The sequence below is a fragment of the Miniopterus natalensis genome, chromosome 22 (genome assembly GCF_054644295.1).
Source record: "Miniopterus natalensis isolate mMinNat1 chromosome 22, mMinNat1.hap1, whole genome shotgun sequence".
Classification (NCBI taxonomy): domain Eukaryota; kingdom Metazoa; phylum Chordata; class Mammalia; order Chiroptera; family Miniopteridae; genus Miniopterus; species Miniopterus natalensis.
In genome coordinates this window covers 5,669,330-5,682,494 of record NC_142102.1, presented here as the reverse complement: position 1 = coordinate 5,682,494, position 13,165 = coordinate 5,669,330, and the positions used below count along the sequence as shown (strand labels likewise).

The following is a 13,165-nucleotide window of genomic DNA, read 5'->3' as shown; positions in this document are numbered from 1 at the left end:
CATATTCTGTCAATAAACTAGGTTAATGAAAGAAGTGGCAGAGACTGTAAGAAAGAGTGGAGGGTGAGTTTGGGGGTTGTTGTTTTTTTTCTTTTATGTAAATACATTTACCTTTTTATAAAATTAGACTCAATTTTATATCCCGTGTCATTTCATTTTCTGATGGAATATTTTAGACACTGAAAAATAACCCCACTCATTTCTACCATCACAAAACTTGTACCTTTAGAAAAGGAGGCAGCAGTAAGGGAGCTGTCACTCCTACCCTGTCCTGTCACCCCCTCATGGAGATGTGAATACGTCCTCTTGCTTTAAACTTTTACCTCTAACCTTCATGGCTCTCCAGACGAGCCTTACTTCTAAGATACTCTTGAAACTGATGGTCTTCTGTTCTTAATTTTAGGAATAGTGTGTTTAAACCACTTATAACTTATTTTGACAAAAATCTGATGCTAAGACTAACTTCCCCAAATGGTCACTTCTCCCAATACTTTTTTTTTTTAATATGTCTTTGTTGACTTCAGAGAGAGGGAGGGAGAAGGAGAGAGAGATAGAAACATCAATGATGAGAGAGACATTGACTGGCTACCTCCTGCGGGCATGTGCCCTAACTGGGAATAGAACCTCGATCTACTAGATCCTAGGCCAATGCTCAACCGCTGAACCACATCGGTAGGGCTCTCCCAATACTATTAATAGAATACTCTATGCTTTCCTTTCGAGTACTTTAACTCAATTTAACTTATTCTAAATTCTCAATTACATTCTAAATTTCTACTGCCTTTATCCATCCAGTCTGGTACTCAGTATTTAATGTCTAGTTGAGCAAGTCTCACTTCACTACTTTTTTTTTCAATTTCATTATTATCTTTTATTATTTACTTTTCAAAACAAACTTTAGATTCATTTTGTCAAGTTCCAAAAATAAGTCCGTTTGATTTTTTACTGGAACTGCATTCAATTTATAAATTAACATGAAGTTATGGAGATAATTAACATATTTATAATATGAAGTCTGCCCATCTAGGAACATATTTTCATTCCACTCAGCATATTTTTGTAGTTATCTTGATACATCTAAATTTATTCCTAGGTATTTCATTTTTTAATATTTAACTGTAATTGTCAACAAAATACTTTCCTACTATATTTTCTATTTGATTATAGCTGATATTTGGGGGAACCATTAATTTTTATATAATAGCACTTTTTTTTCTTTTTTTTATAATCCTCACCTAAGGATATTTTTTCCATTGCTTTTCCAGAGAGAGTGGAAGGAAGAGAGAGAGAGAGAGAGAGAGAAAGAAAGAGAAACATCAATGTGAGAAAGACACACTGATTGGGTGCCTCCCAAAGTCACCCCAACTGTGGTACGTGCCCTTGGCCAAAACTGAACGGGGGACCCTTTAGTCCGAGGGCCAATGCTCTAATCACTGAGCCAAACCAGCCTGGGCATGAATGGTATTTCCTATAACGGCTTTATAATATCATGTAAAAATACAATCAGAATGTTAACTTTAAAAAATAATATAGCTGGGCCAGTGTGGTTCAGTGGTTAAACATTGACCTATGATCCAGGAAATTGTGGTTCAATTCTCGGTTAGGGCATATGCCCGGGCTTCAGGCTCGATCTCAGCAGGGTCATGCAGGAGGAAGCCAATCAATGACTCTCTCATCATTGATGTTTCTATCTCTCTCCCTCTCCCTTCCTCTCTCTGAAATCAATAAAGATATATTTTAAAATAATAATAATAAAAATAAAAATAATAATATAAAACTATACAGAATATGACCTCAACTATTTAAACATATATAAGAGTAGGTGTATTTTACTAACAAGGGAAAAAATGCTGAAAGAAAAAAACACATCATGTCAACAAAAGTTATAGCAGGCAGAGAAATTACAGAATATTTTTATTTTCCCTTTTTTAAAATTTTACTAGTTCTCTGACAATGGTTACTTATTAGTTTTATAATCAAATAAAACAGGTTATTAATTTTTCATAAAATGGAAAGTTACATTTCTTTATATATATAAAAAGAACCTTTTTATTTGTATACCTCTGGCTTTTACTACAGTTATAGACTCTTGAAGAAAAGGCAATTTCCTAACACCAGTATTGGTACCGTGCTATCATTATTTCCCCTCCCATCTACCTTTCAGTCCTCCCCTCTTTTTCCACTCCCTACCTTGGCTAATGGTCCCTACCAAAAATGCTTGCTCAGTTAATAATGGTTAGAATTCATGGAAAAGAGAAGACCTAATTTCTGATCCAAATTAAGGCTATACCTTATGGGAAATAAAAAAGAGAAACTAGGAAGTAAATACATTTTGAAATATTATGACAAAAACAAACAAATAAAAAACCTGGTCTTTAGCTCCTCTAAGATTATCAAATAATCATTAATCAGGCTTTTACAACATGTTACCTCTTAACATTTATTCTATCATATAATGTTCATGAGGAAAAAAGAGAGTAGCATTGGCTTATTTTCTCACCGAGCTGTTGTTCTTAGAATCTTCTAGCCGTTCCAGAACTGATGTCAGATTTGGGTCATCAGAGTCCACAAACCATATTGGTGAAGAAGATGGATAAGATTCCTGTTACAGAGATACCTAGTTAAAACACTTATAACAGCCTAACCTGGATATGCAATCAGGCTACACCACTCTATGGTAAGATAACCAGATTTTAGTAAAATGTATCAGGGGGAAGAAAAACAACACATTAAAATCCATGTGTGAAAAAACAAATTTATTTTAATGGATTTTTTTTTTTTAAACAGTTTTATGGTTTAATCTTGCCAGCCTATGTTACATAATTTATAAGTCTAAAACCCCCAAAACACTTTACCAGTAAGCAATGATATAAAACTAACAGAAGAGAAACACTGCAAAAGTTGTGTTATCAAAAACAGAAAAAATGCTATTCAAGCACCAAGAAAGATTGGCTTCCTTCCTTTACAAAGAAAGGTCTATCATGGCTTGGAGTCTCAGTTTTAACATTTTTTAAGGGCTTCAAAATCTGGAACCATAAATCCCTCAAAAAACAAAAACATATTGGAAAAAAAGAGAAAGAACTCAGAGACATGGACAACAGTGTGCAGGGGGGCGAGGGGTGGGTGGAGGAGGCTATAGAGGAGAAAAATTAAAATGAAAAAAAAAATTTTAAACCACACAAAAAACTTAACCTTAAAGTACAATCTATAGGTTTAAACTTTGCCTTTTTAATATAATAAAGTTATATTTCTAAACTATCTAGATAAGATCTGATTTTTTAAAAATAAAGCAAAGGAATACATGTCTAAGCACATTATTAAATCCTTAAATGCTAAAAATGACTTTCAAATAAATCTACTCACTATACTCATTGCTTCTGAGTAGTGTAATTATAGAAGTTACTTTGAGATTTTTCTGCATTAGAAAATTAGCGCTAAAATCAATCCCATCAATTATCCCTTTTTCCTAATAATTCTCCACTCCTTGGATTATAGGGAGGAATGTAGTTAGTTCGTTTTGGTTAAGCCTCACCCTAGGCTATTTTTTCCTTGCTTTTCAGAGAGTGGAAGGGAGAGAGAGAGAAACATCAATGTGAGAGAGATGCATCACTTGGTTGCCTCCCGCACACCCCCCAACCTGGGCCAGGGATTGAGGTGCGTGCCCTTGGCCAGAATGGAACGCAGGACCCTTCAGTCTTCAGGCTGGCGCTCTAACCACTGAGCAACCGGCCAGGGCAGGAATGTAGTTTTTAAAGGAGTTTCTGTCTTGTCGAGAAATAACTTTCTGTTCTTATTTTCTATATAAATCCCCTAAGAGACCAATGTGTGGTTCTAGACTATATCAAGCAACAGCCAGCAAACTGCCTGCAGAATGCTCAGTTTCTGGTATCTTTCCAAATGACGGGACAAGGCCATCTCCAAGGAGTTCATAACTTTTGAAAACTGATACACATACTTTTTGTTGACGGTTCAGAGGTGTAACAGTTCTAATTCTTCTGAAGACACATCACTTTCACACTTTGCTGTTCAATAATGTGGAGTGGAGATGAAATAAACTCACAGAACCATATAGTATCTTAATAAAATTCTAAATGCTCTGACAACATTAAAAAAAAAGTTACCAAAAAAACAGAAAGAAACTTCTCCCTGCTAATCATTTTACAAGTAAACAACTAAGTATCTAACATGACCAGAGCCCACAGAAGCAGAGTGAAAACACTAACAGAAATGAAAAATGCATACATACCCCTGTGATCGGGAAAATGCTTAAGTGTTTTGAGCACCAAATTACATCTAATCAAAACATTCTAGGTGAACTGAGGCAGAGAAGACAAAGGCTGATGGGGATTCCAACCACCTAACTAATGTGCAGGAACCACTGGATGGCTCCCTTGGTTCTGAGTCAGAATGATCTTTTAGAAGACAGCACAGAACACTGTCACAACAGCTGTGGAGAAAGGGACCCCTGCTCCATCACTCTGGCTCCCAAGTAATACATTACATTTGGCAGTGGCTATTTCCATTCAACGCCCCCCTTCAATCCACTGACATTTATCTAATACTATCCTTTTCCAGGTCTAAGGAAGTTTAACACAAAAATCACGTTGCTAAGGGACACACCATTCATAAAATGGAAACCTAAGTCTCCTCTTCATATATCTGTTCCTTTCAAGGAAGGGTATAAAAAGGGGGATGAGGGAAGACAGATAACAACTAGGAATCTGACTCTATAAGTTGGTTAGATGAATGAAAACAATGACTCCTCTGGCTTGAAAGTACCACTTAGGTGTTTAACATGACAGTTCTGGTATTTCCAAACAATTCTCTAGAAGTTTAATTTGGAAAGGTAATCTGTCCCGGGAGGACAGACCAAAGAAAAGGTCTTGGGCTCTTTAGTCAAGTTTCGTTCATTATTTCCTTTGTATAACCTTAGCTGGGCTACTTTTTATCAGTGTCAAGACCAGAAACACAAAAAATTAAAAATTGGCAGCACTGATTTATTTCCCACAAAAAGTTATTGTAAAGCACTTTCAACCATTACTTTTATATTTGTAGAAAACATTACCATCGCTACAGAGCTCTGCTATATATGCTCTCGTGTGGGGCAAAAAGAATTATCTGTTTTATAGAAAAACACAAGAAGTGATTTGCTTAAGGTCCAAATTACTTCACTTAAGGTCCCAGGTACTAAGTAAAGAATAAACCTTTTTCTCTCTTGTAAACTCAGAGCTCTAACATTTTTAAATTTAGTATCTTGCTGTTGGGTGGGGGACTTTTTGGCAATGATGAATAGAAATTTAATTAAACAAAAAATAAGTTCCACCACAAGTAGTTTGGCAAATAGTCACTCATGCAGAAAAGAGTAATGATTTATGCTACACACATAATGAAGTATAAGGCTTTATTTGTTTACTAGTTAATTTACTTCCTGAGGGGGACTTTTCTCTCTAAAACAGCAATTTCCTACCAAGAGTTCCCAGACAGCAAGAAGTCCATAAAAGGAATAATGGAGCTGCTGAGTTATGTTAAATATTTCAAAAGGACTAAAGGAAAGCCATATACTAGCTCCCAATAAGGGTGCACAGGTTATTAAAACAAGCTGCTTTGCCTTTAGGTGTGATCATAACAACTGGATGTTAGCACTGACTGGCAATTAGATCTGTTTACTGAAAATAGAAAACAAAGCTTAGGTTCACGTGACAATCTTTCATATCACAACTTCCTTTTTTTCTATTACTAAAAAGACTCCTTGAAGTTGAAAACAGCACTCTTGCCCTTCATATTCAAGATTAGGACAAATTTATAAAACAGAGAACTATTTTAGTTCAATTCCCTTGCCCTAGAGAGTAAAACATCTATATTTTGTTTTTTACTTCTTAAAAGTGTCTTTCATGTGAACTTGAAGTCAAACTACAGATTTCCTATCAAGCCCTAAGTGACCCTTTAAATATTTATGCACTATCCTTGACACAAACTCTTGGCAGTTAACTTACACGATAGTTAAGATTTTTGTTCAAACAGAATACAGCTAGAACGGTGACTATATAGTCAATAGAACTGAGCATCTTATTATAGAATGTTCTCCCTTGCCACCATGAAAAAATAAAATAAGACAAACATCCAAAACTATTACAATGGAACACAAGAAAACATAACCAAAGCAGCAACTTGTAAGGACTAGAATAACAAGAAGGGGAAATAAATATCAGCATGAACTGAATCTGACCAGAAGACCCTTGAAGGATGGTCAGACCTGGAAAGACAGACTGGGGTGGGGCGAGTGGAGCACGCTCCCCGTGGGACGGACTGCTGATGCACAAGCCTGAAGGAACAAGGGGCACAGTATCTCCAGAGGAGCACTCAGAAGCGGGCATGCGTCTGCGTAACAAACAAACTCAACCATCGCAGAGGCTGCCTAAAGATGCTTCTTGGTGAACATGGAGACGACAGGGCCTAGCAGCCCGATTGGAGTCGTGCCTGCTGGTGGTGCCGTTCTGCTAGTCCCCACCAAATCCTCTCTTCCCTGGGTGTCTCACACACTTCCTGCTCTATTTCCTAACGCAGGTCATCGGTCAATAAATACCTGTGTGCAGCGGGCCTCCAAGAGGGATGTCTGCGGAGCACTGCTGGCACCTGGGGTGGGACAACACTCTGTGGTGGCAGACTGCCTGAGAATCACAACTCGTTTGGGATTCCTGTACCCCTGGCACTAACCGCCAGCACAGCACAGCACAGCCCTGCTGCCACTCTCCACCCCTCGGCGGGAGAAGCGACGCCACACGCGCATCTCCTGATGCACCCGCCGTAGGGACGCGCTCCTGGTCCTGGACGCCAAACGCATCTTCCCAAGTGGCCGGCAGCCCTCAGCGGCTCCCCACAGCCTGCACGTTCCGTCTCCCGCCATTGAGACCAGCCCTCCCTCTTCCTGGCCGTTCCCGATGCCACAGGAACCCTCACCTCGGAGGCCCAGCTGCTGCTTTACCACCTACTTCGCGCTCCCCGCTACTTCCTGTTTCCCGCCGTCGGACAATTTTCTCTGTCCCGCCGTCACTTCTCCACTCCGAAGCCAACCACGCTTTCTCTAGCTTTGGGGGTGTGTTTTTGTTGTGTTGTTTGTTTGTGTGTGTGCTGTGTGGTGTTTTTTTTGGATAGAGTTTTCCCTGCGTGCAAGGTTCTCCGGCTCCCCTCAAAATCCTACTCATCCGTGGAAGCCCAACCCCTGCCGGGCTCCCCCGAGGGCCGCCCCTGAGGCGCCCCCCACCCCAGAATTAAGCGCTGGCTCCGGCTTTCACAATCAGACCACGGCACTGAGTCACACCTCGCTGTGGAAACCTCCTCCCGGCAGGAGGACGGTGCTCGGAAGGCAGGGGCTGCTCGGCCCCCTCAGCAGCGCCGGGGCGGAGAGCGGCAGATGCTCAATAAGCGATTTCTCTCCTCAGGACAGCGCTCGACTGAACAGGTTTTTCCGGAAATACACACCTGCTCCCCCGGAGCGCGCTCAGGAACCCAGTTTAAGGTTAACCGTGGTCACTTCCAGGCCTTGGCCAACTCCCGAGCGGCCGCGGGCAGCAGGGAAGGCACGGAGAGACCCGGGCTGGGTCGCTCTGAGGAGAAAGTCCGCCCCTCCGCCGTCCCCCGCCCCCGGGTCTCTCAGGAGCACCCACCCCACTCGGGTCCCCGAAAGTGAGCGTGAGGGTCCCTCCGGCCTGTGACAGGAAGCGGACAGTCCTCACTCAGGGCACCTGCGCGGCGGCACCGCGCCTGCACCTCCCTCGGACGCCTCGGGTTCGGGTCAGCTCCTCCCGAAACGCGGAGGTGAAGAGGCGCCGGGTGGATGCGCGGCCTGACGGCCTGAGGCGGACAACTCCCGGCCTCCCCACCCGCCCCGCCGCCCGCGCAGCCCAGCGCGGCCATGGCGACCCGGCTCGCCGCCGTCCCCTCAGCCCCGATCCCCTCAGCCCCGGTCCCTTCAGCCCCGCGGCGACCCGGCCGCGAAGGGGCAGCGGCCCAGCCCGGGTCGCCGAAACAGCGCCGCCTTCCACCCCGAGCCTCGCGGGCGACAGCCGGGCCCCCGGCCGGGCGTCTTTGTCCGGGCCGCCCCCCGGCCCCGGTCCCGGCCCCGGCCCGGCCCCCAACCCCCGCCCGGCCCGGCCCGGCCGCCGCACCGTGATGTTGCAGTGCAGCGTGAGCGCCGAGGCCGCGCTGCCCGGCGGCCGCACCAGGAACTGGCAGTGCAGCTCGTCCAGCTTCCAGCTGACGATGCGGAACCGCTCGTGGTTCTTGTCGAAGATGGACGCCAGGAACTTCAGCTCAGCCTTGAGCCCCGACACCGACATCCTCCCTCATCTCCGGCGGGGAGCCGGGCCCGCGCCGCCGTCACGGCCGGAAGAGGGTTAGGCTGGCCGGCCAGACAGCGGTCTTTGTAACCGACGCGGCCGGCAGGAGGCGGCAGCCGCGGCTGAGGAGGGCGACGCGACACCGCCCCGCCGCCGGCAGAGGCCGCCCGCCCCGCTCCTCGCCCCGCCCCCGCCGCAAAGCCACGCCCGCCGCAAAGCCACGCCCCCGCCGCAAAAGCCACGCCCCCGCCGCAAAGCCACGCCCCGCGCGTGCACGCGGCCGGCGCGCCCCCGCCCCGTGCCTGGCCCGGTTCTGCCGCGCCCTCTACCTGGGGCGACACCCTGGTCGGGTCAGGTCGCTCTCCCAGGACCCGCAGCTCCCGCCCTCCTGGGGAGCCTTTGCCTTGGTTCCCACGCTGGCCGTCGCGCTCTCACCCCCCCCCCGTGGGGGCCAGTTCAGAGGTCATCTCATTACAAGGCCTCGCTGACCACCCCTTGTCACCCTAAATCACACGGGCACCTGGCACCATCTGACCTTTTCCCTGTTCCCTTGTGCATTGTTTCTGCCCAACACCAATGTGAACAGAGCTGCATGCCCGGGAGCTAGAACAAGGCCTTTACTATGGTTACACCAATGCGACTGAATGGGTGCTGCTATCTGCAGCCCCCCCCCCCCCCCCCCCCCCCCCCCCCCGGCATTGGCACGGCCCCCGGCACGTTCTGGGGGCCCCACACCCAGATGAAGGGGTGCATGCAGTGCAAAGGAGCACAACACAAGCGGGCCTGCAATCACAGTGTGTTTAGGAATAAGTCCTAGAGGGGGGACCCCACTGAGAAGGGCCTTCTGCTTGGTTTCATGCTCTGCTGTACCATTTTGAAACTCTCAATTTTTCAACAAGGGGCCCTGCATTTTTCTTTTACACTGGCCCAGACTAGCTGTCTCTAGCCCCTCAACATCTCCCCTCTAGGGGTCCCTTGGCTGACAAAATACAGAACAACATAGGAGATGTTAAGTCCACCAAATGAGGAACCTTTTAAAAGCTTTTATTTGTATTTACTTCTGAGATACCATGTTCTAGCCTTTCAGGGAGTCACAGACCCCTTTGAGAATCTAAGAAAAGCAATGATCTTTCTTCCCAGGAAAAACGCTTCTGCGTGTAAACTGTATTTATGGGGGTTCGTAGCTCTGGCACTAGAGATACTGTTACTGGAAAGGGGACCTGGCCCTGAACAGGTCTCCCGAGGGCCAGCCAGTAGCGCGTGGGTTCTTGACTTCATGCAGGAAAAATTTCACAGCATGAGTCCAGGTGAATTTTAGAGGACGTTCATTAAAGCTGGGGACAGTGAAACAAGAAAGGGCTGGGGAAATGAGCCTAGGCTGGTCTGCTTTGGCTCACTAAGAAGTCAGAGAAAAGGGGGCTTGGGGGCAGGTTCAGGGGATTTGTTTGGGACGAACCTCTGCTGCCCATTGCTGCCCTGGTTGCAAGCCTCATGGGGTCCCTTAGAGTTTAGGAGATGCATGCCTGTGGGGGAAGAGCATGCTCCCAGGAAGGAGAGTGTGCACTGGGACCTTTGTTTTGAGGGGTTTTAAAGGGTGGATGCTTAGATTTATTCTCTTAATTTCATCTGTCCTTGGGTGTGGTTGGCCAATGGCACTAATTGGATTTCTGCCGTCTCAGAGTAGGGTGATTTAAGCTATTTACCCTCTGTTTGGGTAGGAGAAGTACAAACCATTTACTCTTAAGTGTCCTTGGTTTAGGGAAGATAGGATTTACCAGATGGCAGCAAACTGCCATTTAACTGACTCAGTTTCCCTATTCTGTTTGTCCTGGCTTTCTAGCCCGTCTCAATGCCACTCTGAACTGGCAAGACAGAAGTAACTGGGATGCTGTATTGACACTGTTGCCGGGCTTAGCACAGGAATGGCTTGCTGCTTTCTATAGCCTTCAGTCCCACTTGGGATCCTAACAGGCATGGAAGTGACAGACAAGGATTTGAGGCAAAGTGGAACAGCCTGTTGAGAATTTGGTATGGCTGAAAACAAAATGCCTTGAACAAGTTATTTAATCTAAGTCTTACTTTGTTTTCTGTACATTGCTAGGATATGAAGAGCTTTATAAACTGCAAATACTTCTACTTGTTATATCTCAGAAATAGATGATAGATGATAGATAGATAGATAGATAGATAGATAGATAGATAGATAGATAGATAGATAGATAATAGATAGATAGATACATAGATAGATGATAGATAGATGATAGATGATATATAGATAAATGATAGATAGATGATAGATATAGATGATAGATAGATTGATAGATAGATGATAGATAGATAGATAGATAGATAGATAGATAGATAGATAATAGATAGATGATATATAGATAAATGATAGATAGATGATAGATTAGATAGATAGATGATAGATAGATAGATGATATATAGATAAATGATAGATGATAGATAGATGATAGATAGATAGATAGATAGATAGATAGATAGATAGATAGATAGATGATAGATAGATAGATTTCACAATCATTGTTGAGCGCCTTCTGTGGGCCTAGCCCTAAGAGGGCTCCCAAGATTAAGTAAACTTCGGGCTCTACAAAACCTGGACCAATTCATAGGCAATGAAAACTAAAGGTACAAGAGGGGAGCTGAGGCATAGAACTAGGTCCTAGAAGAAGAGGGAAAGGACTGGAGAAGAGTTACTCATGGAAGAAATTCCCCCTCCAGCAAAGATGAGGCAGGAAGAAAAAGGGGAAGACAAAGAAATGTGGAGGGTCCGAGTACTGGATGAACGACCTTGATTTCAGCAAGACAAGGTTGGGCGGGGGCGAGACAGATAAACACGTAAGTCAGAAGACAAGGGAGCGCTGCTGAAAATTAGTTGAAAACTTTGGCCTTGGAGTCCCGCGGGGACACGGGTGAAGGACCATGAGAATGAAGTGGGTGAGAGTCTGCAAGCCTCCTCGAAGACGGGGCGACTTCAGCCTGAAAGGAGTGGGAGAAATCTTACGAAAGTTCTTACGAAAGAACTTTGAACTTCAGGAAGCTGCGAGTGGAATAATTCCCAGGGATAGCATATTCCATGCTACTCTGTTTCGACATCTCCTGTAGGGCTGTCCTCAAAGGCCGTCTCTTTTATCAAGCCTTCCCTTGTCCCCTAAGTTAAATTTAATCTCTCCTCTCCTCCAGCTTCCCTGTACCTTACCTGTTCCAGCGCTTATGTTGTTGGTGATGACTAGCTGGTTTCTTATTTGGCTCCTCTTCTAGATTATAAACTTCTCTTAATCCTATCTGCAGCACACAGCCCACCTGGGACACAGAAAGCGTAAGTGGTCACCGAGTGAACACAGCATGTCACAAGTCAGAGCCATGAGACAGCCTCAGTGCAAGAGGCTGCAGGGAACTTGTGAGAAAGGTGATGTAGTTTCACTGAAATCTCAGGGAAGCCGAGAGGGCCTCTCCCTGTCTGAAGTGTGCACACATGGGCATGTGGCCACGTATGCCCAGACAACCACAGGGCTCCCCACAAGGCACAGGAAACGGGGCCCATCCCGCTGAGGCGAACAACTGACTCATTAATCTGCTGCAGCCAATTCAGCCAGACACTGTTCGGAGCTAAAATTTTCACACGTCTGGACCCTGGCTTATAATAAAACTCCTACCTGTTGATTCTAGTTTTAGTGGCCAACTAAATCATTTCTCTCGTGCCTTTTGTTTTGGGCTTTCAAACCAAGGTGCGAACACCTGGAAATTGTATGGGTTTGTGGTCAGAAGGCTCCTGAGCCCTTTCTGGCTTCCCGGATCCCTCCCCGTGGAACATGTGGCCGGTCACGTCCCCTGTGTGTTGCACAAGGCTCATGGTTTCATTATACAAACACTTACTTTGTTTCAACCATGTGCAAGGCAGTCCGCTAGCTCTAAAAGGAATGCGGGGTAAAGGCGCTTATAGGGGTGAAGGCAATGTGACCACGACCAAGTGTTGTCGCTTGGTGGGTTTTTTTGTTTGTTTGGTGTCTTTTGTGGTTTTGGGGTTTTTTTGGAATGGGAGGGAGGAGCAGGGGTGGGGGAAATACCTTGTCTCCACTGAGGGGAAAGTGTTGGCATTTGGGGGACATGGTGAGAGATGGACTGGTTCTTTTCTTGTCCTTGCTTCCTCCTGCTATCAGCACCCCGTGGTGACAGGTGGCAGCTGGTCCCGGAGCCCCGATTCTGTTTGCAGTACGTACACTCTGAGGCCCAGTTTCACAGCGTTCCCCAGAGACGTCAGCCTCACTGTCCCCAAATGCCAACACCCTCTCCTCCTTCCCTTCTCTCCTGTCCCCTTAACACAGCCCCTCCTGCCCTGCAGGCCCAACAAAATACAGTCTGTGGCCCCAGCACCCCAAGGGGAGTATAGAAGGGGGGGTTCGAGACTGAGGGACTACAGCTTAAGAACCAGCTCAGAACTTAAAAATAAAGGCATTATATATTCCCAGGGGCACATTGCTTCCTGCGACGGAATAAACCCTGCCCCTGCGGTTATTTCCTTTGTCTTTTCTTCTTGGCCAATTCTCTCTTCCTAGGCCATCTCCATAACTTCAAGTGCTGTCTCTGTGACATTACCTCCAAATTTCTATTTCCAGGGCAGATCGCTTGCCTGCCTTCTCTAGATCTTCTCCCCCTTGTCTCCCAGGCCCCTCAAACGTAACATGTGCAAACTCCCCTCTCCCAGGAGCCTGCCCCTCTTGCACACCCCCTACTTTCAGAAACGCTTCACCTCCAGCTCCATTCACTTCTCTCCACACGCACTACGCCTGCCCTGGGCCCGGCCACCG

The 13,165-nt window shown here is 45.8% G+C and overlaps 1 protein-coding gene across 1 annotated transcript in view; it reads right to left on the bottom strand.

Moving 5' to 3' along the window:
- Window positions 1–8,495, bottom strand: part of UBE2Q2 (ubiquitin conjugating enzyme E2 Q2) — a 30,311-nt gene extending 21,816 nt beyond the window's left edge. The window contains exons 1-2 of the mRNA XM_087829126.1: window positions 8,166–8,495; window positions 2,501–2,602 (exon numbers count right to left, since the gene is read on the bottom strand). Coding sequence (XP_087685252.1) covers window positions 2,501–2,602; window positions 8,166–8,336 — 273 coding nt within the window. The 5' untranslated portion in view covers window positions 8,337–8,495. The remainder of the gene's footprint in view (window positions 1–2,500; window positions 2,603–8,165) is intronic.
- Window positions 8,496–13,165: the final 4,670 nt, after the last annotated feature.